At 47.0% G+C, this 24850-nt stretch overlaps 1 protein-coding gene across 3 annotated transcripts in view; it reads left to right on the forward strand.

Moving 5' to 3' along the window:
• The window catches only part of IQSEC3 (IQ motif and Sec7 domain ArfGEF 3), a 69255-nt gene that overhangs the window by 12841 nt on the left and 31564 nt on the right, over positions 1-24850 (forward strand). For 2 of the 3 annotated variants that reach the window (XM_044993543.1, XM_044993535.1), the window contains exons 1-2: positions 13000-13087; positions 20395-21488. In XM_044993543.1, coding sequence (XP_044849478.1) covers positions 20401-21488 — 1088 coding nt within the window. In that variant the 5' untranslated portion in view covers positions 13000-13087; positions 20395-20400. Of the gene's footprint in view, positions 1-12999; positions 13088-20394; positions 21489-24850 lie in introns of those variants that run through there. The other variant, XM_044993526.1, reaches the window with a different exon arrangement.

The raw sequence follows: 24850 nt of genomic DNA on the forward strand, positions 1-24850 counted from the left end.
AACAAGATAGTGAGAGGAGCACATGCTGCTAGGGCTCCTTCTCAACTCAAGTCATCACACTCACTGGAATCTAAGAGCATATAAGCTTTACACATGCTTGCCACTCCTCTGCTCTTTCCTGGCCACTGTACACGTTTATTTTGCATTATGCTGCCTGGAGAGAACGTTGGGGAGTGGCACAGAGGTGATGAAGAGGAGAAGGACTGGAGTAACTTTGATCAAGCTGGGGATGACTGGAGATACCAAGACCCATAGGTAAAGATGAAGCTGATGAGGTTTCTAGTCGGGATAATGAAATGGGGTGGAGAAGATGGTGTTTAAATGGAGGCCAATGAGATAATATTTTACATTTATATAGCACGTTTCATCTCAAAGCACTTTACAAACCAGCCTATAGATGCATGTGATAATACTGAAATGCAGCTCCCTCTGGTGTGTTGCACAAGAGCCAGTAGCATGCTTGCTGTACAAGAGTGAGGGGACATTTAGCTCAGATACGGGGGTAGATTCTTAGGCCCTGTCTACCCTATGGCCAAATTTTTCAAACCTGGAGGTATAAAATTAGGCTACTACATCCACATTTCGGCACCTAAATAAAAAATGGCCCCAATTTTCAGAAATGGAGAGCGCCCACAAGTCTCACTGAAGTCTGTGGGTGCTAGAGTTGGTCTGCACTTCTGCGCATATGGCCACATTTACTTAGGTGCTTACATTGGGCACCAGGTTGGAAAATGCTTGCCGGTAACTTTTCACTGACCTTGTCTCAAGCTAGTGAGGTGGTTGTCTATAAATAAGGATTGTGTCCACATGCCACATGGACAGCTGTGTTAGTCACTGTGGCAGCAGCCATGTGTCACCTTTACCAGTGGCCTAGGATGGCACACTGTGACCTTCCTGTGAACATACTTATGTTATGAGTTTATTTTGCTGTGTAGATGGCACACCCACAACTGTGCCTGTCTGTGTCACTGGGTTGACTGTTCCTCCTCCCTCCCATCTCTCTGTAGGGTTAGACACCCTGGAGAGCATGGCTCCATGTGTTGCTGGTGCTGCTTTGTGTACATGTTCTCTGGGCTCTGTGGCCATAGGGGGCAGCTGCCCGGGATTTCCAAGAAGGCACTAATATCACAATATGCACAAAAATGGTTGGCACATTACTCTATTGAGAAAAATGTTGATATGGGGACACAGCTCAACAAGATTGGATGAGCAGGTTATGAGCTGGTTTCAAAAACATAGTTGTACTTACAGGGCCAGATCCTCCCCTGGTAAAAATCAGCAAATCTCCAGTGAGCTATGCCAATTTACACAGGCTGTGGATCTGACCCTTAGTATAGAAGTGCCACTAGATCTTTGCTGTCAGTATAAAATCCTGTCTTTTTATGATCTCATCTGTAAGATCCATATACAACAAAATGCAGAATGGGATTAATTTATTTGCCTCAGAAAGATGAAAGACTGAGGTTACATTGAATCTGTAGGCCCTGCATGTCTAGATATGACAAACTAGAGGTGTAGGCTACTGAGCCATCTCGTCACCATTCTAGTGAAGAGAGCTAGAAGAGGGAATAAAGATTCAGTGAAGGGCAGTGACCTAGAAAGGATAAAAGTGTGTAGAAAGCAAAGATGGTGAAGCTGGGTTGGAAGTTGCTGTGACACATATGATTGTGAGGAAGAGGAGTAGAGCATTGCTCCCGCTGCCTGGGCTGGTGACAGCGATGGAGAAGTTGAGGTGGGGAAGTTCTAATCTGAAAGCCTCTATCTTGGTCTCTTTGTACAACGGGCCAAACCAAAATGCTGGATCTGACCTCTCTGGAACTTTGGGTAAATCCAACTCTGGATCTGAACTTCATCTCTCAGGGAGGTTGCTGGTGACTGGGATACGTTTGTTGGGGAGATCACATTGCTGCTGCTGTTGAGGGTATTTGAGCTTCTTTCTCCTGAGGTTAACACAAAGGACAGTTAATCACTGGGGATTGCTGTCATAACTGCATGGACAGTGCTGCATTGACTACAGAGAATGAAATATGTGAGGCCAGAAACAAAGTATCTTACTATCTCTGAAACTTGAGGTGTTCTGTGAGGTAGGATCCTTCATTGCTTTCAGTGCTAACTTGTGGGTGTTTTCTAAGAGGGAAACCATAATCTCTGGGAGGCCATAGTCAATATCAAAGCTTAGCCCAACAGGCTGAAAAGGATACAGTCCACAAGATTACTCCTACTGTGCTGTACCATCCACCTGGCAGTGACCAGCTCCGCAGAATCCAAGAGTTGTGCGAGTCTTTCTGATTCAGTTTGTGGGTAGATGAAATCTGGGGGAACTCAGGTGTTCCTTCTCCAAGCAGGCCCCACTTCCTCCCAGCCCTGAACTCATCTTTCTTTAACAGTGACATTCTATCTTCTGCTTGATTGCATAGGCAGGCTTTTGTCAGCAAATTCAGTGATGTTCAAACCCGCCTTAGGGACAAGGAGCCAAGAGATCTGAGTTGAAGTGGCAGAAAGACTGCTTCTGAGAAGCCAAGTTTCCCTTTCCTGGGGCGCTGAGCGGGCAGTTACACTAATGCAGGCTGCCATCTGTTTTTTCCTCCTCTAAAAGGTCGTGTTTACCAAACATTGCAGAGGCAAGAGGGGTCTGGGGTTAAAGTAAAAGTAATTAAACCCTGAAGAGAATAAGATTCCCTCCTCCACAGTGTCCACTTGGTGTTTTTCACACCTCATTGGTATGTGCAGGTGGCGTGCGAGATGTAGCCACGCATAATCTATTCTTCAGTGACAAGCTGCAGGATCTCCTCCTGCGTCTAACCCGCAAAGACAGGGCGGAAATGCAGAGATTGTGGCATCCAGGGCATAAACACAGTGGGCGGCTGAAAGAGAGGCTGCAGTTCCACAGGCTGAGCCCCACGTTCCAGAGGCTGGTGAAGTAGGAGTCACTGATGGAAGAAGGAAAGATGAGAGAAAAACTATCCAGCTGGGATCCAGAAATACCACTGAACAGACATAAGAACCGCAATGAAAATTCCTGAGTAACGACACGTGACATATTGCCACCCACGTGTGACATATTCCCACATGTTAACATTCAGATACACATGTGACCTACTCCCACCATCCCTTTACTTACTAGGGGAGAGCCACCTCTCCAAATCTTTTGAACTGTTCATGGGTTTATAAATCTAGCCTCAGCTGTGAACTTTGTACATGTCATTTTTCATGGGCAATTCAATTCTTTTTGAAAAAAGGAAAGCATGTGTCCTGTATATGGGAGAGAAGAAATGCACAGAACTTAGGCTGGCACAAGGGAGTGTACTCTACAGCGGACTGATACTGGACTAAATTTAGAGGTGAGTCTAAGGGAGTCTAGAAGGAGTATAAAGCTTAGTCTGTACTGGGGTTTCAGTGAGAGATGTAGCAGCACTCGTACACAGCCTAGTGTAAAGATATTATGGTGATAGACAGTAGTATAAAACCCTAAGATAAACAGATAGGTGATTTACACTAGTGCAGTGTTATTTGCACTGGTGGTTTTACCCTAGTTTTTGTTATGTTCACAGCATACACAGTGAGAAGCTAGATAAAAATATAAACACCCTTGCTGGAAGGTTGCAACGTAACACTACTTTATTACTTAAAATTCAGAACGATAACACGCAAGAACCCAAAAACAGAGAGAGAGAAAACAGGCTAGTCCCTAAAACAGAGACACAACTCACCCCACCTTGCTTGAAGCTGGCTCTTTCCAGATTGCCTGTCTGCTGACTGACTCAGATGACCCAGACCACATGGCTTCCCTTAGAGCCCCATAGTCTGCAAGCAGGACCAGGAAATCCCTCACACCTGAAGTGACAGCTTGTCATTTTTAACTAGTTTCCAATACACCACAGTTTTAAGACAGGATAAGTTGCACCAATGCAACAGTGGCTTTGCCTGACTATGCTACGGGTTTGCATTGATTCAGCTACACAAATGGCTAAAATCCCATTGTAGACAAAGACTAAGTTGCTTTCACTAAAACCTACTTTCAGCCCCCTCCACCTATTCTCATAAGAACATAAGAACATAAGAATGGCCGTACCGGGTCAGACCAAAGGTCCATCTAGCCCAGTATCTGTCTACTGACAGTGGCCAATGCCAGGTGCCCGAGAGGGAGTGAACCTAACAGGCAATGATCAAGTTATCTCTCTCCTGCCATCCATCTCCATCCTCTGACAAACAGAGGCTAGGGACACCATTCCTTACCCATCCTGGCTAATAACCATTTATGGACTTAACTTCTCACATCAATTCCCTCTAAATGTAAAGCTGGCATGAGAAGTGCCAACTTCAGGGTGAGTGTAAGTAACATTTTGGTTAAGTGGCTGTGAGATCAGAATCAGAGAGTTCTGTTTCTCTGATTTAACCACTGGCTGCTGAATGATTTTAAAGCAATGTGGACAAGACTCAGCAAAAAAAAATACCCTGCCCAGTATTAGCAGAAACCTGAAGAAAAAAATCTGAGCCAAACTCAGCAGAGACATAGGCAGTGGCATACATTTCTCATCCAAGTGGTCAGAAAATGGGAGTAACTGGTAATGCGATGTAATGTGCATTAATTTAACATTCTGCATATGTGCAAAATAGATGGCTTACATGCCAAGAGGACAAAATGAGATAGATCAGGAAAAGCTATTAACAGGAGAAAGTGGGTCTAAGAAACCACCACCTTAACTTACATCCCCATCCCCATTACTGCATCATCCCCAGCACCCTGGGATAAAATTCAGCCTTGGCATAAGCAAATGCAACTCCCATTAGACCAAATGCATGAGTGGGTGCAGCTCCCATTAACTTCAGCTCAGACTTGGTTCATACACCCATTGTGTGCATGTGATGCAGGTTTCACCACTTTGCCACTTATACTCATTTTATGACCATCTTACAACCAACATATAACTTACCTCATCATTTAAGTCTCCTCTGAATTTGGCCCTATACTTGTTTCCACCAAGTGTGCCAAAGCCCATCCATCTGTCCTCCTAACAGCAAGAGGTAGGTCCCAGTCTGAATGGTCTAGAATATTATGGGTGGGAGTATTCAGAAGCTGTGCCTGGATCCAGGAATTGAATTTAAATTTTGGCAATAGTCTCTCTCCTTAGAACAGATCAAAGCCAAACCCTGGACATACTTCATACTTGGCTGTGCTTAGGGTGACTGTATTTCCCAAAGTAAAAGTGGGACACCACGCTGAGCCACCTGGGTGTTGTCGCTCACCTGAGGCTGACCACTCAAGTCCCAGGATGCCTGAGGCTGACAGCCCAAGCCCCGCCACTTGGTGCCTTATGTCACCACTCGCACCCCCGAATATTCCTCTAGGCATAGGTACTGAGGGTGCTGCCACACCCCCTGGCTTGAAATGGTTTCCATCATATACAGAGTTTAGAGTTTGGTACAATGACTCTCAGCACCCCCACTATACAAACTGTTCCAGCACCTCTGCCCCTAGGGGGGCACATCCCACTTTTTTGGCAAAACTGGGCATTTGTTGCATTTGCTCTTGCCAACTGATGATCAGTTGGCAAGAGCAAATGGGACAAATGCCCAGTTTTGCCAAAAAAGTCGGGACATCTGGGACAGGGTTTAAAAAGGGGTCTGTCTTGGCCAAAATGGGACATATGGTCACCCTATGCTTGAAATCAGATCCATATACAAATGTTGTTGCTTGGAGGCCTGGTTCTCCACTGCCTTTCATGTCATTTACACTAGTGAAAAATGGGTGCGAATCATTACCATTCTGACCAATGAGCATTTTACACCTACTTTGAAATGGTGTAAATCCCTGCACAAGGTGCAGGGCAATAGAGAATTAGGTCTGGAACCTCTACTAAAAACTGCTGTGTAATGTTCCCAATGTAGAGTGGCAGCGGCTGTGTTCCACCTGACTGGTGGCTGTATTTTGGATTGACAAGTGATTCTGACATACTGTATGGAGATCTGGGTGTTAGCACTGAAGCATATAAGGAAGGGTATCTAATTTAGCATTTGGGTGCTCAGTCAGGCAGTTAGCATAGGTTCACATTTGGAAGATTATCTTTGCAACCATAAGGACTAGAAACTTGCTTTAAAAAATAATAAAAGCTTAGATTCTGGAGCACCGTTCCATGGCAACGGGATGGATTATGTGACAGCTTCAGAGTCCCATAGTACATGGTGCCCTGTTTAAGACCAATTTCAATACCAAACTATGGAACCTGAGTGCCCTAACCTGGGCAAACAGGGATCCCATGGGATAAGAGGCATCACCTAACGTTATGATATTTTCTCTAGCTAAATCACAAAGACCCCTTCTGATAATGTTTAAGTGATGCTGTCCCGTTAAGTCTATTGGAAAGGATGTGAAATGTAATTAATTTCAAATATATTTGCAGTATTGTTAAATATATTTTACAGGTATGTGCTATAGATTTTTGTAAAACATATAAACAAATAAGGAGAGGTTCTGATCTCAGTTACCTTCCTGTAAACCAGGAGTGATGCCACTGGTGTAATACTAGTGTGAGAAGAGAATCAGATTCCGTTGACTTGAAGAGGGTTATGTAGATGTAAATGAGATCAGAATTTGGCTTCTATTTTTGTCTCTGTTGGAGGATAATATCTAAGAAAGCTAAAAATCTGTTGGCATGGGGAATAATACTAACCTGCCAAGAGGAGGAATCCTTGCCTAACTAGCTGGTGCTTTGTCCTACATCATTGTTAAAATGCTCTGGGAGAAGTGTGCTGCAGAGTCACCCCCGAACCCCAGCTTACAAACTCCTTAGCAGTAATGCTGATGAGCTCAGACACCCAATACTCCATCTCAGCACATCAGGAGTCCCTGAGCCCTGAAAAAAATCTCATAATATGTCACCAATCCTGCCTGAGCCATTTTTCACTGAGTTTTGATCAACACATTCACCATATGCCAGGGATGTCCTCAGGGAAGACTGAGATGGAAGAAACTGAAAAAGCATTTTGGACTGTGCTCAACTCAGCAGTTGTTTTCAGAGAGGAAAGAGGAGGCAGGGAAAAGTGCTGACGTGTCTTGAGAGAGAAGATAGATTCTTGCAGACATAGGGTCCATGTTTCCTGCTCCTGGCTCTTGCTAGAAACATTTTTTATAGTTCTACATATGGCACTTTATAAGGGTTTTGATTCTGTAGCCTTTGAAGGCTTTAAAATCTTACCCACACCTCAGACCATAATAATACTGAATACTTACAAATATTTCAAAGCTTTGTATAAACAGTAACTAATTGATACTCATCTTGACTAGTCTTGGCCTGAGCACAGAGCATAAATCTAAGTTACTGAGCTTTAATACCTTGAAGGAAGGTTTGTGAGTCACACACCCAAAACAGCCATCCGGAGTCATTAGTGGGGTGACATGAAGCCACAAAAAGAAAAGAGTTCTGACTGTTTCTCCAGCACTCCATTCTCCCCACCCAACTATGTAGTGTGTATCCATCCCTAGCACTCTCTCTGGCCGTAGCCATTTGTTTGCTGTAATTTATTGTAGGAAAGCTAAGGCAAAGAGATGGGTCTTGCACTTTGACCTGCAGTTAGTTATGTAGCCATAGGATGGTGGCTGAGGAAGCTTAGTCGCCAACTCTAACAAGCCTTACTCTTGTGGAGAGCTGCATAGTTCCAGAGATGGGTAAGTCTCATGGAAAAATCCTGGCCCTGGAGCAGTGGTGGTCACCACGTACCTCGTAATCAATTCTTTGAGAACTTTGAAGATTAGCACCATTATCTTAAACAGGAACTGGTTTTCAACAAGGAGCCAGTATAGTATCTGGAGTGCCCACGTGATGTGCTCCCACTTACTGGTGTAGCTTATCTGTATTTGAATATATTTCAGGGTTTGCCTGTTCCTTCCCAAGTACTGGACATCACAGTGCTCATATCCGGTGGTCCTGAAAACACGGATCACCATGGCCAGGTCTATAGCTGTCAGTATTAGGCACAGTCTTGTGCCTAGCTGCAAATGGAAGAAGATATTTCAGTCAGCAATGGCTATTTGAGCCTCTAGTATCAGTGCGGAGTGCAAGAGGACCTCGAGGCAGCATGCCATTTTGACAAACCGAGAACTAAACAGAAATGGAGGTTGTTCCAGCACACAGACAACACAGTGCACTCCAGAACATTGGCATGGCAATTCCATACAAACCTGAAAGGCAAGAGACACCTGTGATGTGTCTGGTATTCATGTCCAATTCAGGGGTTTGGGAGTCACTAACCTGCAGTTATCATTTCACAATTCGTAGACTGCTAGTAGCAAGAGAGAAAAGGAAGCCTTAAAAAAATACCCGAGCAGTCCTCCTTTTCCTCTATCACCTCCCTCCAGCTCTCCCTCTGTTTTTCCCCTTCACAGAAATTCAGAAAATCTTCAAGGAAATGCCCAGAAAAGCACAGGTATTTCTCCACATACAGAAGCTAAAGTCTGGAGACCTCGTTTGTTTATGCAGCACACTGACAGGGAAGTTTATTAGTGCATCAAAGGGGTAGATCCAAATGAGATTGTAGCACCATCCTCCCCTCTCCAAGCAGACACCCACATTCAGTTCTAGAACACTGGTTCCTGCTTAGCAACATGCATCATGCTAGACCAGCAATAGTATTTAATCTAAATGACCAGAGTCCTGTTTTCTATATCCATCAACTTCATCAGCAATCTTAATTTTAGAACAACTTTAGCAACTGACTTCTGTCTACAACAGTGGATACATGGTTAGCAGCATAATAGCAGGCAGGAACTACCTGAAACATTAAGCAGGTGTCTTCCCTACAATAACCACGTTCTATTAGTAGTAACCAACAGAGCTAGTGTTTTTAGATCATAAATGTCACATAGGAGCATCCAGAAATAACAAAACAGCTGAATTGGTTGAGTCTGTTTTATACCTGGATGCAAGTGATCATGCATCTATCAAATGGCTCCCAAAGCACTTTACAAAGTTTTCCTAGCTGATTGTACAAACCACATATAATCCCTCTGCCCATCATGCAAGAATAGCACGGGGTGAAATACAGATCTCATTAATAGTACATAACAATTTTACCCAGCACTTTAGAACAGCAAGTAAAAAATTCTGATTACAAGATGCAGAACGTAATTAACATAGTTGGAATTTGGCCAGGGCACTGGGGTTCGCACTTAGTCGCTGCATGGAATTTTTTATGATTACAAGCAATTAGAAAAATTGTATTTTTGTCTCATCCAAGAAGCAGCACATTCAAGAGCTCTGTACCCCTGTAGCACCTGTAGCAGGTCTAGCGGTCTCCCATGTAGTACTGTCTGGCCCTAGCCCTGTTTAGCTTAGGAAGATAGAAGATCATACCTTGAGATAGCATGCCTGTAGGTGAGACCACCCTAAACCTGTCTGGAAAGCACTCTTCTTTTTCACAGGCTTCAAACACTTTCCGGGTGAAACTCCAGTCTGTACCTAGCCAGATCTCCAGGATAGGGGCTAAGGATCAGGAACAACATAGAAGGCATTAATATCTGTTTGAATCGTAAGAAGTTAGGTTTCTCATGTGGGGACTTAATCTGTTTCCACCGAGAAAGGACTGGGAATAGCCCCCCACCCTCCTGTAATTACTTTACAAGGGACTCTTACATGGGAGCAAACTGAAAGAAAAGAACATTGTAGCAGGAGCAGCTGCGACTGTAATGCTGCAGGTAAGGTTGCATAACAAGCGCCATTCCAGACCCATTTTCTATTGCTCCTACCTCTCTGAAGCTGACACAATGAACTGAAATTCCCCAGCCTTGGTCTCTTGCCTAAAGGTAGAGTATGTTTTTTGGTTTGTTTTTTACATCTGAGCAAAAACAGTTCAGCCTTTTCCCCATAAAAGGAACATAGAAAAAGATATGACTCCTAGTGTAGAAGGAATGTTTGCAACCATTTTCTGAACAGCTCGACAGCCAGCACAGCAGGGGGTTGCAAAGTTTATATTTAGCATGGAAATAGCTCTCACTGAGAAATGCCTTTGAGTGCTCTGTTGAAATTTGGTTTTGATTTGACCGAGTTACGACCCTTAGAAAATTTCATGCTGCACATGCACTTTACATCTTGTATGGGAGTTTTCACTGAGCTCAGAAAGTGTGCCACTAAAGGCAATATTGCATGGGCAGGTGTGGCGAGGTGAGGCCCTGATCCTGCAAAGATGTAGCATGTGCTTAACTTGACTCATAGTAAGTAGTACCCATTGAAATCAGTGGTACTTCTCACATACGTCAAGTTAAGCATGTGCATGAGTTTTTGCAGGCGCGGGCCCTTAATTATGCAGTGAGAAGTGTACTGAACGCCTAATGATGTTAAAGAGGGCTGCTGAACACTTTGGGTCGGATCCAACACTCACTTGCTCAGCAGGAATCCTTCCATTGAGTTTGAGATCAGGTCCTTTGTAAGCTTGGCAAGTGGGAGCCTCAAACCTGATGCATTGTAGCCCTTGTGCAGCTCCAGGAGAGAACTCTCTCCTCCAGCCCTCCTATGGGGGAAGGACAGGGTGTTCTTCTGGTGTCTAGTCACTGTTGCCAATTAGTAGCATGCCAGCAGAGCTGCAAAGCCCTGGAAAGTGATGCTCCCTCTGTTTCCCCTTCTTCATTGTCTTTTAATCAACCAACAAACAAAAAACACCTCTAGGAAATTCCATACAGATAAGTTACATTACCGGACCAACATTGTTCAAGTTGTTTGGGTAAGCACTCCAAGTCAGGTCAAGTCACACACACCGTCTTAACTCTGCCCATTTTTAACGTAGTTAATGTTGTAAATTTAGATTTATACAAACAAGCGCCTCTCCATGACAATTTTGACTTTAAAAAAAGATTTATAATGTCCTACTCCCTCAACTACCCCCCTAACAAATAATAGCTCGGCCAAAGGTGGCATCTTGGTAGCACTGCGTGTTGCTCTCTCACACAGATTCCAGACTCTGCCAGACAAACAGAGACCGTGAGAGCCATTCATTTGAAAAGTGGCCAGTAAACCAAATTTATGCAACATACTACAGATTAAGTATAACCCCATAGAGTAATGGGCCCTGATCCTGCAAACACTTACACACATGCTTAACTTTACTACCATGGATAGTCCTGTTGAAATCAGTGGGGCTGCTCATGGTAGTAAAGGGCAGCACATGCTTAATGTTTGCAGGATCAGGGCCATCATGAATATTTTCTGGCACCCAGAGGCCAGCTATGCTCTCCGGGAAGTCAGTGTTCTAGTCAACTGCCCAGGCTCTGAACTGCAGTAGAGAATGTCTGAACCTCAGTGACCTTGATTTGGCAAAGCGCTTAGGTAAGTGCTTAAATGACCTGCTGAATCGGTGCCTAGTTGCACAGCTAAGTGAGCTTTGTAGGACCCGGTCCTGCTCCCATTGAAGTAAATGGGAAATTAAACCGATGGTCACCTGGTGATCCCTAGACTACACTGCTGGATCAAAAGAAAATGGATAGTACATGGCTGCTGATAAAATTATTAAAATATACACCAGAAGGGAAGAGAAGTTACGATATAACAAGTCTGACATTAAAGATACCCTGGACCTATATGAGGATTCAAATACTAGAGGTACTAAAGGATCAAGTCAAATAATAGAATGTACTACATATGCATATCTCTGAGAGTTGAGAAAATGGCATTCAAGGACCAGATTCTGATTGCAATTAAATCAGAATAATTCCATTGCAGTCAATGGAGTTACAACATATTTTCATCAGTGCAACAGAGATCAGAATGTGATCCGGTTGGTGTGTAAATTCATGTAAATCACGAGTAACTCCATTGTGGTCAGTGGAATGACACCAGTGTAGTACTGAAGAGGAGAATCAGATTCAGTCATTCAGAAAGTTCCCCTGAGGATGAAAGTCTCTGTGTGATTTCAGAAAACACTTAGCAGGCGAGGTTAGCAACTGAACATTTCCAGAGGACCAGACACACACAGACCCCATACTGTCCAACAGCACCTTTCAGCTGCCTTAGAATGCATTGTTAATGGGCACCGGTTTTATACCATTATCCCTTTGCCCAGAAGATGTAGCTGTAAGGGAAGAAGGGTGTGATCCTCTCGCCGTTGGGAACCGTCAGTGCAGGATTCTGCTCTGAGGGCCAGGGCAGGACGGTTTCCTTTTTGGAAGCCCTGGAGGTCACTTGCTAATGTTTTGTTCTTTAGGTTTATTTGAGTGTTTCTGGATCCCAGGGCTGCCAGAGTGCCTTGCTGCCTCCTTATGGGCTATGGCGCTGGCTGTGAAGCCAATGGCTGCTCCATGAGATTCAGCCACCCGTGTTTCATTTCCTTGTGCCTGTAAAAACTCCAGGAGGAAGTTAAAGCAAGTACCTTGGATCCTTGGGATCCAGTCTCCATAATCAAATGGGACCCCAAACGTAGTAGTCAGTCAGTTAGTAAGCAGTAGGCACATAAGTGATGTCTGTTGGCTAGCCACCTGTAGCTAGGACAAGATCCAGGAAAGAGGCGATGCATCCTTCTCCCAGGACACTCTCCTCAGCCCCTGAGGTTATATCCCAGCATGATCTGAGGAGGCAGACAGGCCACAGCTGGGAGTCACATGACTCTGGCTTGGCTGGGGTGTGTGTCGCACCCTACTGGCTCTCTGGGTGGGAGGGGCCAGTGTTTTTACTGGGTCAAAGTATGGTCTTGATCCACTCCCTGCTCCCACCCTGTGGCCCAGGCTCCCTGGACATTTGACATGAAGATCAGTTAATGAGGGTAGAGAATCCAAAAACCAAATAAAAAATGCGAAACGTTGCATTTTGTTCACAGTGACGATTCCTGCGGTTCCACCAGCAAGAAATCCGGGTGTGAAACGGAGGATCCGAAGGAGGCCGGCAGACACAGTGGCCAGGAAGGCAGGTCCGACACTCTGACGCTAAAAGCCCAGCATGCAGAGCGGCAGGAGGAGCAGGCAGCGGGGTGCTCCCCTCTGGTGCAGAAGCCCAGCCTCCACCACACGGGTTCCCCAGTGAGAGTGCAGCGCAGCAAAGGGACGGCCACGTGTTCCCATGCAGCTGCCTCCGATTATGAGCTCTCTCTTGACCTAAAGAATAAACAGGTACAGCAGCTTCCTCCTCAGGCTACGGGAGAGGGGGATGGTGCGGGTGGGGCCACATTCACACCACGGGGGGCCATTTCTCTGTGAAGTGCTAGCCTAGTTTCCGTAACCATACTGTGCCCTCCCCACAGAGCATGCCTGGCCCCTACATTGTGCAGGGACTATAGAGGAAGGAACATATGAGGGCCTCATCTAGCTTCCTCTGGCCTGGCCAGGACATCACCTCACCTAAACCCCTTGGGCTCTGCTGCACCCCTCCCCCTTCCACAGTTCAGAATGGACCCAGCTACTCAAACCTGACTTTAGCTTTAGAGAGGGCTTGCAGGCAGTGGAGGGCTGCAGAGCCCCCCAGGAAATGTTGCGAGCACATGCTGCTATAGGCATCCCAGAAGATCAGGGTCTCTCATTGTTCAGGGGGAGAAGCATGCCCTGAGAACAGTGGGTACCTTTTATCCAGAGGAACTTCCACAGCTCTGTTCTGCCTTCACACAGAGCCTTTAGACTGTCTGTTCTTTGGGGCAGGGACTGTCTTTATTTGTTCCAGTAAGCGCCAAGCACATTGTCAGTGTATCACTAATAGCAGCAGCAATATGGTGATGGATGCTCTCGAGATAGGCAGACTTACCAGACTGAGAGAAGACGACTCGCACAAATCAGCAGGTTTTTGTCTACGCCCATGTCTCTAGCCTAGCTCCAGAGTTCAGCCCAGTCACATCTAGCTGCATCTCCGCATCTTCCTCTCAGCAGGGGATGCTGAGGTCCCACCTCATAGCCGGTGAGAAGAAATGTCGCCCCTCACATGCACGGTACCGCTACTGATTAAAACACAGCAGATTTGCTATTAAAAAAGCCCCACTCTAAGAGGAACGTTTCTGTCCTTTTCGTGGGATGCAGCTCTACTGGAGGCTGCTTCGTGCACAGGCCCTGCAGACCAGGAGACTGAACAAGCGTCAGTGACACACTCTGCCTGGATTATGCTCAGTGGTAGAAGGATGATTTTTAAGCTGTGATGGGCACATTATTTCGGCTTCAGAAACAGTTGCAAAGGGACCTTTCTCCCTCTCCTCCCAGGAGCTGTTTAGAAAATGAAAGTTGAATCTGACCAGGTTCACACCCAAGGAGCTGCTGCAGGAAGTTCTTCCTTCCATTTCACACAAGATGCTTCTGGCACCCCCAAGCAGAAAGGTCCAATTAATGACCCACCCAAATACTGAGCAACAAAAAGGACTTGGGTCTCTGGGTCTTTATGGAGAGCTGTATTACAACTCTAGCTGGTCAGATATCTTGTTTCACAGTGGGCAAGGGAAAGAGAGATGATAACTAACAAGCTTCACCAACAAACATGGCATGTACTTACGGTGGCCCTCCGCTTGTGTAGATTGGCATATCCCTGTTCAAGTCATGAAACTTCATTGATTTATACCAGTTGAGGATCTGGCTCATGATCTCTTAATTCTAAATCCATTTAACCATGGGCTCCCAAACACTGTTTTTTAAGCATAGTCCAAACCAGCCCTGGAGGGATCTGAGACAGAGGGAGAGTCTATCCCCATGTTCATTCAATTCTGGTTCCTCTCAGCACTGACCTTCCAAAGACCTTGAGCTTGCCATAGGCAGAGCCACCTTTCCCACGGTGAGGGAGATTGCAGTATCCATGTTCATACTCTTCTTGGCTTTCCTTGATGGACCTTAGACCTGCTCAGGAGGAGGCACCTTTCCTGGAATAAGGAAGATATGAATTCAGGCCAGATTCGGCCACTCTCACTCACCCTGAGTAGTGCCTTACTCCATGAGTCATCCCACTGATTTAAATGAGACTTCCTGTCTGGTAAGGTACTACTCAATGCAAGTACAGGTGGCAGAACTGGGCCCTCAGAGTTCGATTTTCTCTCACTGCCACAACAATCCACCTAATCATAGCACCTTCAAGCTCTACTTTAGTTTTGTTAAAAATATTTATTTCAAAATAATGGAGGAGGACGCCTCACAGTGCCTCAAGCCCTGTTTAGCTTTCGGGAGATGATTGCGTATACGTTACAAAGGAAAATACCTATTGGCAGCATAACACCCCATGTTGGAGAAGTAGGAGGTAGTGCATGTTCAGGATATAAAGGAGAGCACCTGCGGCAGCACCGTGCCTTCTAACACCATGCTGGTGTGTTGATGGATGGATCGTGACCAGAGATGAAGGCTGGCTGCCTGCCTCTGAAAACACAGCTTTCTGTACCATGAGATGGAGCATGTCAGGTTACTGGGGGCAGCAGCAAGCCCCTTAAGACCACAGTGTGACATTCAATGATGTAGTTAGCTCAGGTGCTGAAGCACGGTATGGCATCAGCTGACTTTGCACTGTGCTGGGAAATGGAGCCTGTCCCAAGTATGAAGGGCAGCATCTCCACTAGCACATCACCCCCTCTAATGCCACACTGGGCGAAGGGAGATGGAGCATGCTCTGTGGCATCACCACAGGGCCCCTTAATTCAGTGTTGCTCCATTCATTGTGAGGGGCTGTGGGTGCTTAGTAGAAAAGGGTCTGGGAGTGGGGGATGCAGGCAGAACATTAAGAAAGGCACTTTAGGTGTTCTCAGCTTTCTTTTCTTTTTTTTACATCAGACATATTAGCCTGCCCTGGGCAGCTCAGATGGAGTCACTGGGCCTGATTCTCCTTTCACTACCACTGTTGTAAATAGGGAATAACTCCTTGGACACCAGTGGGGAAAACTTATATAAGCAGCAGGCCCATTGCTTCTGGAGAAGTGGTGTATTTGTGTTTGCCTGAACATGCTGCAAGCAATGCTGCCACAAGGATTGTATCTCAAATACATTGTCATCCAGGCTGGGCACTGGGGTTTGCAAAAACCTCCCATCTCTGCACAATCCCTCCTAGCTAGAGAGATTTCCCAGTTGTTTCTGATTTAGCCACAGGGCCTGAATTGCCAGGACTGGGTGCTTGCTTTGAGGGTCAGAAATGTATTAAGCTAATTATTCTTTTTAATTCCTCCCTCCTGCTTTTCAATTCCTGTAATAGGATATCAGGGTTAGAAGGGACCTCAGAAAGTCATTTAGTCCAACCCCCTGCTCAAAGCAGGCCCAACCCCCACACAGATTTTTGCCTCAGAGCTGTTAATGGCCCCCTCAAGGATCAAACTCACAACCCTGGGTTTAGCAGGTCAATGCTCAAACCACTGAGCTATCCTTTCCCCCATGGCACTGGCTGCAGGATCACTCCCCAGAGAAGAATAGTTCTAAGTAGGCAATTACTTGTGATTCACGGGGCTTACGAGAAGTGAGAGAAGGCCAATCATGTCTGCCCTTTCTCACCTCCCAAGTGGAATGAGAAGGTTCCTGCAACAAGCCAGACATACATCTCCATAAGCTCCTGCTACCGTGGAGTGCTAATGGATGCCCTTTCCCCTTCATAGAGGAGGGGAATGGGCCGATGGCTGTGTCAAATCCTTAAAACGGTCCAGTGGCAAATGTGAATACCGTAGACTTCAGGAAATCACTGAGCTGCATGCTCCTGAAAGGGAGAGAGCGAGAAAGAGATTTAGTCCAATTGAAGTGGAGTAGCAGCATGGCCCAGTGGGCAGGGTGCAGAACTGGGAGTCAGGAGACCTGGGGTATATTCCTGGCTTTGCTACACAACTCATATGACCGTCTGCAAGCCTCCATGTCTCAGTTTCCCCTTCTGCAAAACAGGGCTCCTGATACTGATCCTCTTTTGTAAAGCTCTTTGGGCTCCTTGGGTAGAAAGTTCTGTCAAAGTGCTCAGTATTCGGATAGCTTGGCCTGCGTTTGAGAGCTCTTAGCGGGGCCTTTAGGAAGCAGCATAGATTGGGAATACCCTTTGGCATTAATTTCCCCAATAGCTTGTAGGGGTTTATAGAGTGCCAGGCATTGCAGTAAGAGGGGTGCCAATGGCTTTGGCCCATTCTTTTGAACTCTTAGACGGCTCCCGCCTCTCCCACTGAGAACCAATGCCATCAAACTCTGCTATTCAGAAACTGGCCTCTGCTTTGGAGGAATCTGCCTTTTATTTCAGATCAGCAATTACATCTCATCCTGGCCTCTAATAAGAACAGAGCATATGAGATTTACACTTCCTGAATGGCTGTCACCTCTTTGGAAAACTACCAGGCTGCTGCTTCCCCTGGTCCTGCTGGGTTTTGTACCTTATTATTATCCTTTCTTTCAGATGGCTGCTTCCCCCACACCCCTCCCCTCCAATAGGACTAGCCTCCTTGTTGCTATGCCAGGGTGTGGTACCCAGGACTCTGTCAGTTCCCAGTCACAGTTGGTTGGGTTGTGCCTGCACAAGTTAGGGTTTAATGGGCATATATTTAAATGAGCCTTGCTTACAAAGGAAGGTGGGGAAGGGATAGGTCCTAATTGCTCATGGAGGTGGTGGGGCTGTATGAGGAGACTGTCCCGCACCCCTTCCCGTGCTTTGAAGATGTGGAAAGGGAAAGCCTTGATTGTATGCTGAAATGTAAGTTTGGTGGGGGTGGGGGGGGCGAGCTCAGGGTGTGATAAGTCTTGGAGAGCATCTCCTCCTTGCCCCCAACCCTCGGCTTTCCCCTGCACCCCGGGGCCAGCCCAAAATACCCCAGGGGCAAACAGAGGCCTAGTTCCTCTGCTAAGACCATTGACAAGTCCTATTGTCATTACAGCTGGCTCCACAATTTCTTTGTAGGGATAAATGGTCTGAAGGTACTTTGACCTTGATTCGGCAGGTACTTACTTACCTGGCGAGCAGCAGGATGTGCAAAGCTGGTGTGTTCCGGGACAAGTCTGAGCAAGGGCTCAGGGCTAGATCTGCCACCTCACTTCAGCTGGGGCCATTATTTACACCCGTGCTAAGCAAGTGCAAATGGTTCCCATTCTGATCTGGCAGGATTTGGCACCCACATTGCACTGGTATAAATGATTGTCCAAGGCAATGGAGAATCTGGCCCTGTGGGTGGGCACTAGGTGTCGTTCTCTGCATTACGGGCTGCGTAAGACAATCCAGGGTCCCAGGCACACTATAATACAGGCTCTGCCCCTGCACTGTGGCCCCACCTCCCATTTGGAGTGGCACGGGCTCCCTTCTCCTGTCCAGGAGCAGCAGCAGGTCCCTCCCCTGGAGTCCAGTAGGGACCGCATGCTTTCTCCCCCTAGAGAGGTGAGGGGTGGCAGTAGTCGGTACCTTAGTACTTAACCCAGCAGCTGGGGTGTATCTGTAGGGGTGGAGGACTGGGCCCATAGCATTCTCCACCTGCCACACACAGTCATCTCTTGAGCTGGCATCTGCAAAAGCCCCTCTCACTCCCACAGTGGCAGATCTTGTGGTTAATAGCTTACTGAGACGCATGGGACAATTCTTAAAGCTATTGTTCCAGGCTCTCTGCAGACGCAGGCAGGTACTCGGTTCACTTTCTGAAGGTTAACTTTGCAGCTCTGAGGTCCAGAAATCTACCGAAAAGAAAAGAAAGCTGAGATTCTGATGCAATCACATGACTCCAGGAGCTGGGACCCTAGAAACCGCCGTAGTCTGCCTATGCTTGAATCTGGTCCTGTCCACAGTGAGCACGTAATAAACCTCAAGGTCTTTGCACACCCACTCTTGAAACCGTGGGACCAGAAAGGCGTGCAATGCAGGCGTACACGGTGTGTCTGAGAATGGGCCTGTCCTCTGTATATAAGGCAATTAACCATGTGCTCCCCTTTTTGCCCTTGATCCTGTCAATAAGCAGAAATAACTTGGTGGACATGCAACAGTTCACTTGTTAATGCAGGATTGAGCCTGCCTAAGCTCCCTGTCCTGTGCCTAATTTCTACCTGACATTCTCTCTCTCACCCCCGCACTCTGTACATGCGCTGTGCAGAATAAAGTCCTTTATCAGACACGTGAGGGGCCTGCCAGGCTCAGCAGTTTAGTCACATCTCAATGGGGATAATTAGGGTTTGTCCTTTCTGCTTCCCTCAGCATCATCATCCCTCATCTTCATCCCCCCACATTGTCCCTACTGCTCACTCACCGGGACTGAGGCTGGGGTGATGTATGAAGCAGACAGACAGCATCCTCCTCTGGCACATGTCTTGGGCTTCACTTGCAGAGCAAAAATGAAGGATTGGGAAAAGGAAACAGCATGTGGGTTCATGTGAGCAACTGGCCAGACTGTGGCACAGAAACAACGATAATGAAGTGCCCAGGGTAGGCTCATGGCTAGTTTGCTCTGACTAAAGTTGTCATGTCTCCTAGCTCTGTATGTGTGTGTGTTTGTGTCCTATGTCTCCTAGCTCTCGCTCTGTGTGTGTGTGTGTGTGTGTGTGTGTCCGTCCTAGCTGTGTGTGTATGTGTGTCTGTCCTAGCTGTGTGTGTGTGTGAGAGAGAGAGAAAGAAAGAGATTAGCAGCTCAGGAGGTATTGCATAGTCTATAGTCTGCTGGCATTTATTCTTAATAACTTTTCTCATCCTTTAAAATGAAAGTTTCTCATCTTTCTGACCAGTTTTCTTTTTCTCCCTGAGTTGTTTTCGTTTGGTTGGTTGGTACCTAAAAAACACAAAGTGCACTGGGCAAAAGAGTGGTGCTTATATAGGGGTGTGACCCAGAGAAATGTGGAGCACTTCTGTCACATGCTGAGCAACCTCAACGTCCACCGACTTCCATGGAAGTTGAGGACACTCATTCACAGGATTGGGTCCATAGTTTTTTAATCCGAGCCCTAGTTTAACAGTTACAATTCCTTAGTGTTTTTCTTCTTCTCAGTGATTTCCCCTTTCTCTAGAGGCACTTCGCTGAGGTAGCGGAGGGATGTAGACGTGTTAATGGAGCTTTGGGAGCATCGCACTGCAGGAGTGCTGTCCTTGCATTGACAAGACTCTACTCCAAAGAATTTCACAGGCTGGTGTCCTGTTGTCAGGGCAGCAGTGTGCACATTTCACAGTGCCAGTGTCTCAGCTGGCTTTGCCAGGCCATGACCATGAGGAAGCTCACATTCTGGTGTTTTGCCAGGGCACAGCGGTGAGGAAGCTCACACTGCGGATACCCCAGCTGGCATTCCCAAGGCACAGCTTTGAGGAATTCCACAGTCAGTGCTCCAGCAGGCATGGCCAGGGCACTGCTGTGAGGGACCCCCTTCTGTTGCAATCCCAGCAGACATCCCCAGGGCACCGCAGTGTGGAAAAAGGCTAATGGAGTATTGGAGGTCCCACTGAGTGTCACTGCTAACTAATCAGTGTATAAATTGGGGTCATGGACAGCTTTCAAAGTCAAGTCAAAGTTTCAAGTCAATTAAAAATCTTGTTTGTGTGTGTGTTTCAGATCGAAATGCTAGAGCACAAATACGGAGGGCACCTGGTCTCTCGCAGAGCAGCCTGCACCATCCAGACTGCCTTCCGCCAGTACCAACTCAGCAAAAACTTTGAGAAGATCCGGAACTCCCTGCTGGAGAGCCGCATGCCCCGCCGAATCTCATTAAGAAAAGTCCGGGTCCAGAACTCTGAAAGTTTCTCTGCTGATAAAGCCCTGATGGAAGGGTACAACTTTGTTGGCATCCCCTTGGTGAGGTCTCCATCTTTGCCAGTGACCATCAGCGGGGCCCTGACTGAATTGGAGGACTCTTTCACAGAGCAGGTTCAGTCCCTGGCCAAATCTATTGATGACGCTCTCAGTACATGGAGCCTGAAGACCATGTGTTCCCTTCAAGATGGCAGCTCATATCAGATCAGAGAAACCTTCAGCGCCAGCTCAATGCAGCCGAACCAGGACTTGGAAGCTGAACTGAAGGAGCAAGAGAAGGAGGAGGGACTGCTGCCAGATACTTTGCCCAAGAGCAGCAGCACCCTCATGATGGCCTTCCGGGATGTCACGGTCCAGATTGACAACAAGAATATCTCAGTCTCATCTTCTACCTCGGTGTCCATGGCGAACTGTCTTGGCAGCAGTGCCCAGGCTGGGCTCTCTCAAGCTGCCAGAATTGAAGAAGGCCCAGGGGATGGGGAAAAGGAAGACAAAAAGGCCCAGGCTGCCCTGGAAGGGCTGCCGGACACCAGGGTCCTCCAGAACAGTCACACCTTCACCGAGGTGAACGTTAACACCAACGGTTTGGGGGGAGGGGTGATGGAGCAAGGACAAATGGTGGTGCAGAAACTCCAGTTTGACTCAAACAATGAGACTGGGCAGGGCAAGGGCTCTGAGTCTGAAAATGCAGACAACTCAGAGCAGCTGAGCAGCAGCAGCACCTCCACGTCAGCCAAGTCAGCATCTGAGGTATCTTCTAAGGAAGCACTGCAGGCCATGATTCTGAGCCTCCCACGGTACCACTGTGAGAATCCAGCCAGCTGCAAATCTCCCACACTTTCCACAGACACCATGAGGAAGCGGCTCTACCGCATTGGGCTGAACCTCTTTAACATGTAAGTGGCTAATGGGACTAAATCCTTTAATCTCACACGGCTTTCTCCATTGATGACAATAAGAAGCTATAAAAGGTATTGGGCTAGATTCATCCCTAGTTGTAACTCATTTATGTTCCAGGGTGCAACCTCCTGGCGACTGAACTCAGGTCCCCAGTCTACAGTGCAGGGGCTTTGCCCTGAAAGTAGTGAACTTGGGTTCTTTGGTTGCTGTCCTGATACTCCACCATAGCTGGGGAGTGAACCCAAAATCCCATGGTTACTGTCCAGAGTGCTGAAGCTTGAACCCCAGCCGTTGTCCAGACGAGAGGATTGTCCAGCTGGGGATAGGACACAGGCCCCCGCTCATTAGTGACAACAGGGCAGTCTTGGGTTGGGGTTGTCCCCAAGCCCTGGTTACTCACTGTGGGGCTTTTCTGAATGAGAACTGAACCCAGGCCTTGTGTTTAGAGTGCCGAGAGCTTAACTAGCTCAGGGGGGTGCTCCAGCTGCTGTTTTCCTTCAGTATTTTGGGGAGAATTTTTCACCTGACAGATCCAATTTAGTCATCACAATCTATCACGTAGCTCAGAACAATGCCCTGTGAAAAAAGCTGTCGGTGTGAAAAGGCAGAGCAGCCTAGAGATTTGAGTCAGAAGAGGTAATGTGGAAGGTCACGTACCTTGGATTTGTGGAAGGCAACTGAGGCTCTATGAGGAACTTTGGGTTTGCTCATTGCCTGTAGATGAGACTCTCTTGACTGCAATGAACCCTGAGAAATACAGTTCTTTGCCCTTTCACAATCTGATCATATCACTCTTCACTTTGGTATTCATTCCAGTCCCTGGATGGTGACGTTAGCAGAATGATTTCTGAGGATAGCCCAGGCTGCATACTAGGGGGAAATTTTGCACACACACATTAAGATGGGCCTTTTTATGGGGTACACACAGTCCTGGATAGGAGATGAGTGAATGATGCACATGGATTGGGTATGTGAATTATGAAGTCAGTGATTTGAGGACAAAGGGGTCTGGATGGGTGCTTTATAGAGATGGTCTCAGAGCACACCCACATCTTTTGGGTGTTTACCAGATGGGTTTGGGCCTGGTTCTGGATGGATGTTTTACTCTGAGACAGATTTAGGGGCACACAGAGATGTGGGTGGACATTTTGCCTGAGATGGGAATGGAACATGAACAAGTCTGAATATGTTCTATCAGAAAGAGGCTTGGGGTGTCCTCAGGTCTGGCTGGCAGTCGTGTGGAGACTGGAGCACAGAGAAGATGGACACTGGAGGTGGGTTTGTGGCACACAGGGTTGGTTACATAGGAGATAGGCTCAGGTCTGCCCAGTTGTTTTACAGAGACAGGCCTCAGGTCTGTTTGGGTCTGAATGGGTGTTTTATTGAAGATGGACTCAGTGCTCAGCTTTTTGCAAGCTAAATGTTTATATATTCGCAGACATGCCTGGCAACTGTGCCTGCACCAATCTGTCTTCGTCTGGCTCGAATTGTGTATGTAGCTGACATGAGCACTGAGCTGATGGTAAAGCAGGGGGTGTGAATGTTTTTTCCCTGCAACTCCTGCAGTCACTTTGGCTGATGCACATACAATGAATCAGCAGCTTGTTGACTGCTTTTGGTCTTCTTCCACTCGCTGACCACATCTCTTAGGTCTCTGTGTGACTGGAGTCATGTCACATACGCATTGTTCAGAACCACATTCTCCTGGCCATGCCTTCCACCTGGTTGTGACCAGTCCCGTGCCTGTCCCCTGTCAGAGTCAGTTTTTTCGGAAAGACATTTAGTTGGGAAGAGGGAAGGTGCCAGCTTGTCAGTCCGGGAGAGTGAAGTCTTCTATTTAGGCACTTGTGCAGAAAGGGCAGCAGTAGGACAAGCTTCTTCTGCAGAGACACACCAGTGAGCCCCAGAGGGGACTGTCTCTGGGGCTGAGAAGGCAGTTCAGTCCATATAGCCCATGCAGTCCTTAGCCTCCCTACTGAGACTTCCAGCAAAGAGGCTACTCGATTGGTACTTATAGTGATGTGGACGCTGCCCACTAGAAACTAGCCTGAGCCCAGAAAACCCATTTCTTATAGTGCCATCGAACAGTCACCACTGGCCTGACTGAAAAGTGACAGGCTCCACGGTCTATTAGCAATCTCACTGTGCTATTTAGTCCCCATCTGAGTTTTCAGCAAGTGATACTCTGGATTGGACCTGGCCCCTGGGAACGTAGTGATTGCTTTATGCTGTGGCACTTTACTCAGTCCGCACTCCACAGCGAGGGGGTGGAGTTCCTGGGCTGGAGCATTCCTTATGATGCAGTGTTGCTCTAATAACTGTGTTTGTGCATGGGCAGCTAGCTGTGTAGGTGGAGGGAAAGCCAGCAAGACTGTAAGAATCCCGCAGCACATACTGGCCAGGCTTAGCGTCTCAGGGACAGAGGAGAACACCAGGGGCCAAATTCAGAAGTGATGTTAGTGGAGTTGTAAGATACATAATGTGGATAAAATAAATGAAGGTAACTGGCACAGAGCACAGTGTGGCATTCAGTCACTGTGCTACTTGAGAGTGCATCACACCTATTGGTATTTTATGGGGAACAAATTCTGCCTCTGGCAAAAGCAGGGGGAAAGCTCCTTTTTAGTCAATGGGAGTTTCGAGTGTGTACATCATATTATCTTCTAGTTGCAGCCAAGGGAGCATGCGACTGATGAAATGTAAATTAAAGGGAGATGGGGGTGGGACCTGCTTTATTTTACATCTTCCTGTTTGTTACTTTTCCTGCACCATCCTTCCCCCCCACCCCTTTCCCCAACCCGTACATCCATCCCCATGGTATGACAGTTCCATTCGCAGGCCACATTCAGCTCTTAGGTACACTAGGGTAAATCCAGAGTAAACCCACTGGCTTCAGTGGAATTACTCTGGATTTGCACCTGTAGCTGAGATCAGCCCCTGGCATTTGGGCATCTGCTGAGGTGCCCCAGAGGTGCATTTGCAGGTGCACTTTCCAAACTCTTTCACTGCTGAATTTGAATTCAACACAACACAACCCCTTGTAATGCTTGTGTTTGGAAGTGTTCTTTACACTGACTCTTCAGAGGTGACACACAAGCCTCGTGGGGTAGCACGGCAAGTGCATTTTGCCCGATGTACATGGTGTGTTAAGTAGCGCTTAATGGACTAAGTGAGCCTGGGTTGTTCACTGGGGTATTTGACCAAACTCCCATGTACATACTGAATGGGATGAGTTGCTGTTTTTCCACTAGGATTATCACTTCATCAATTTTCAGTTCATTCTGTTCATGTAATTCCATGGTATTGGGTATATTTCTGGTTCATGCACTCTTGTCTGCCCCATGGGCTCTCCTACAGG

This window comes from Mauremys mutica, chromosome 1, assembly GCF_020497125.1.
Source record: "Mauremys mutica isolate MM-2020 ecotype Southern chromosome 1, ASM2049712v1, whole genome shotgun sequence".
Classification (NCBI taxonomy): Eukaryota; Metazoa; Chordata; order Testudines; family Geoemydidae; genus Mauremys; species Mauremys mutica.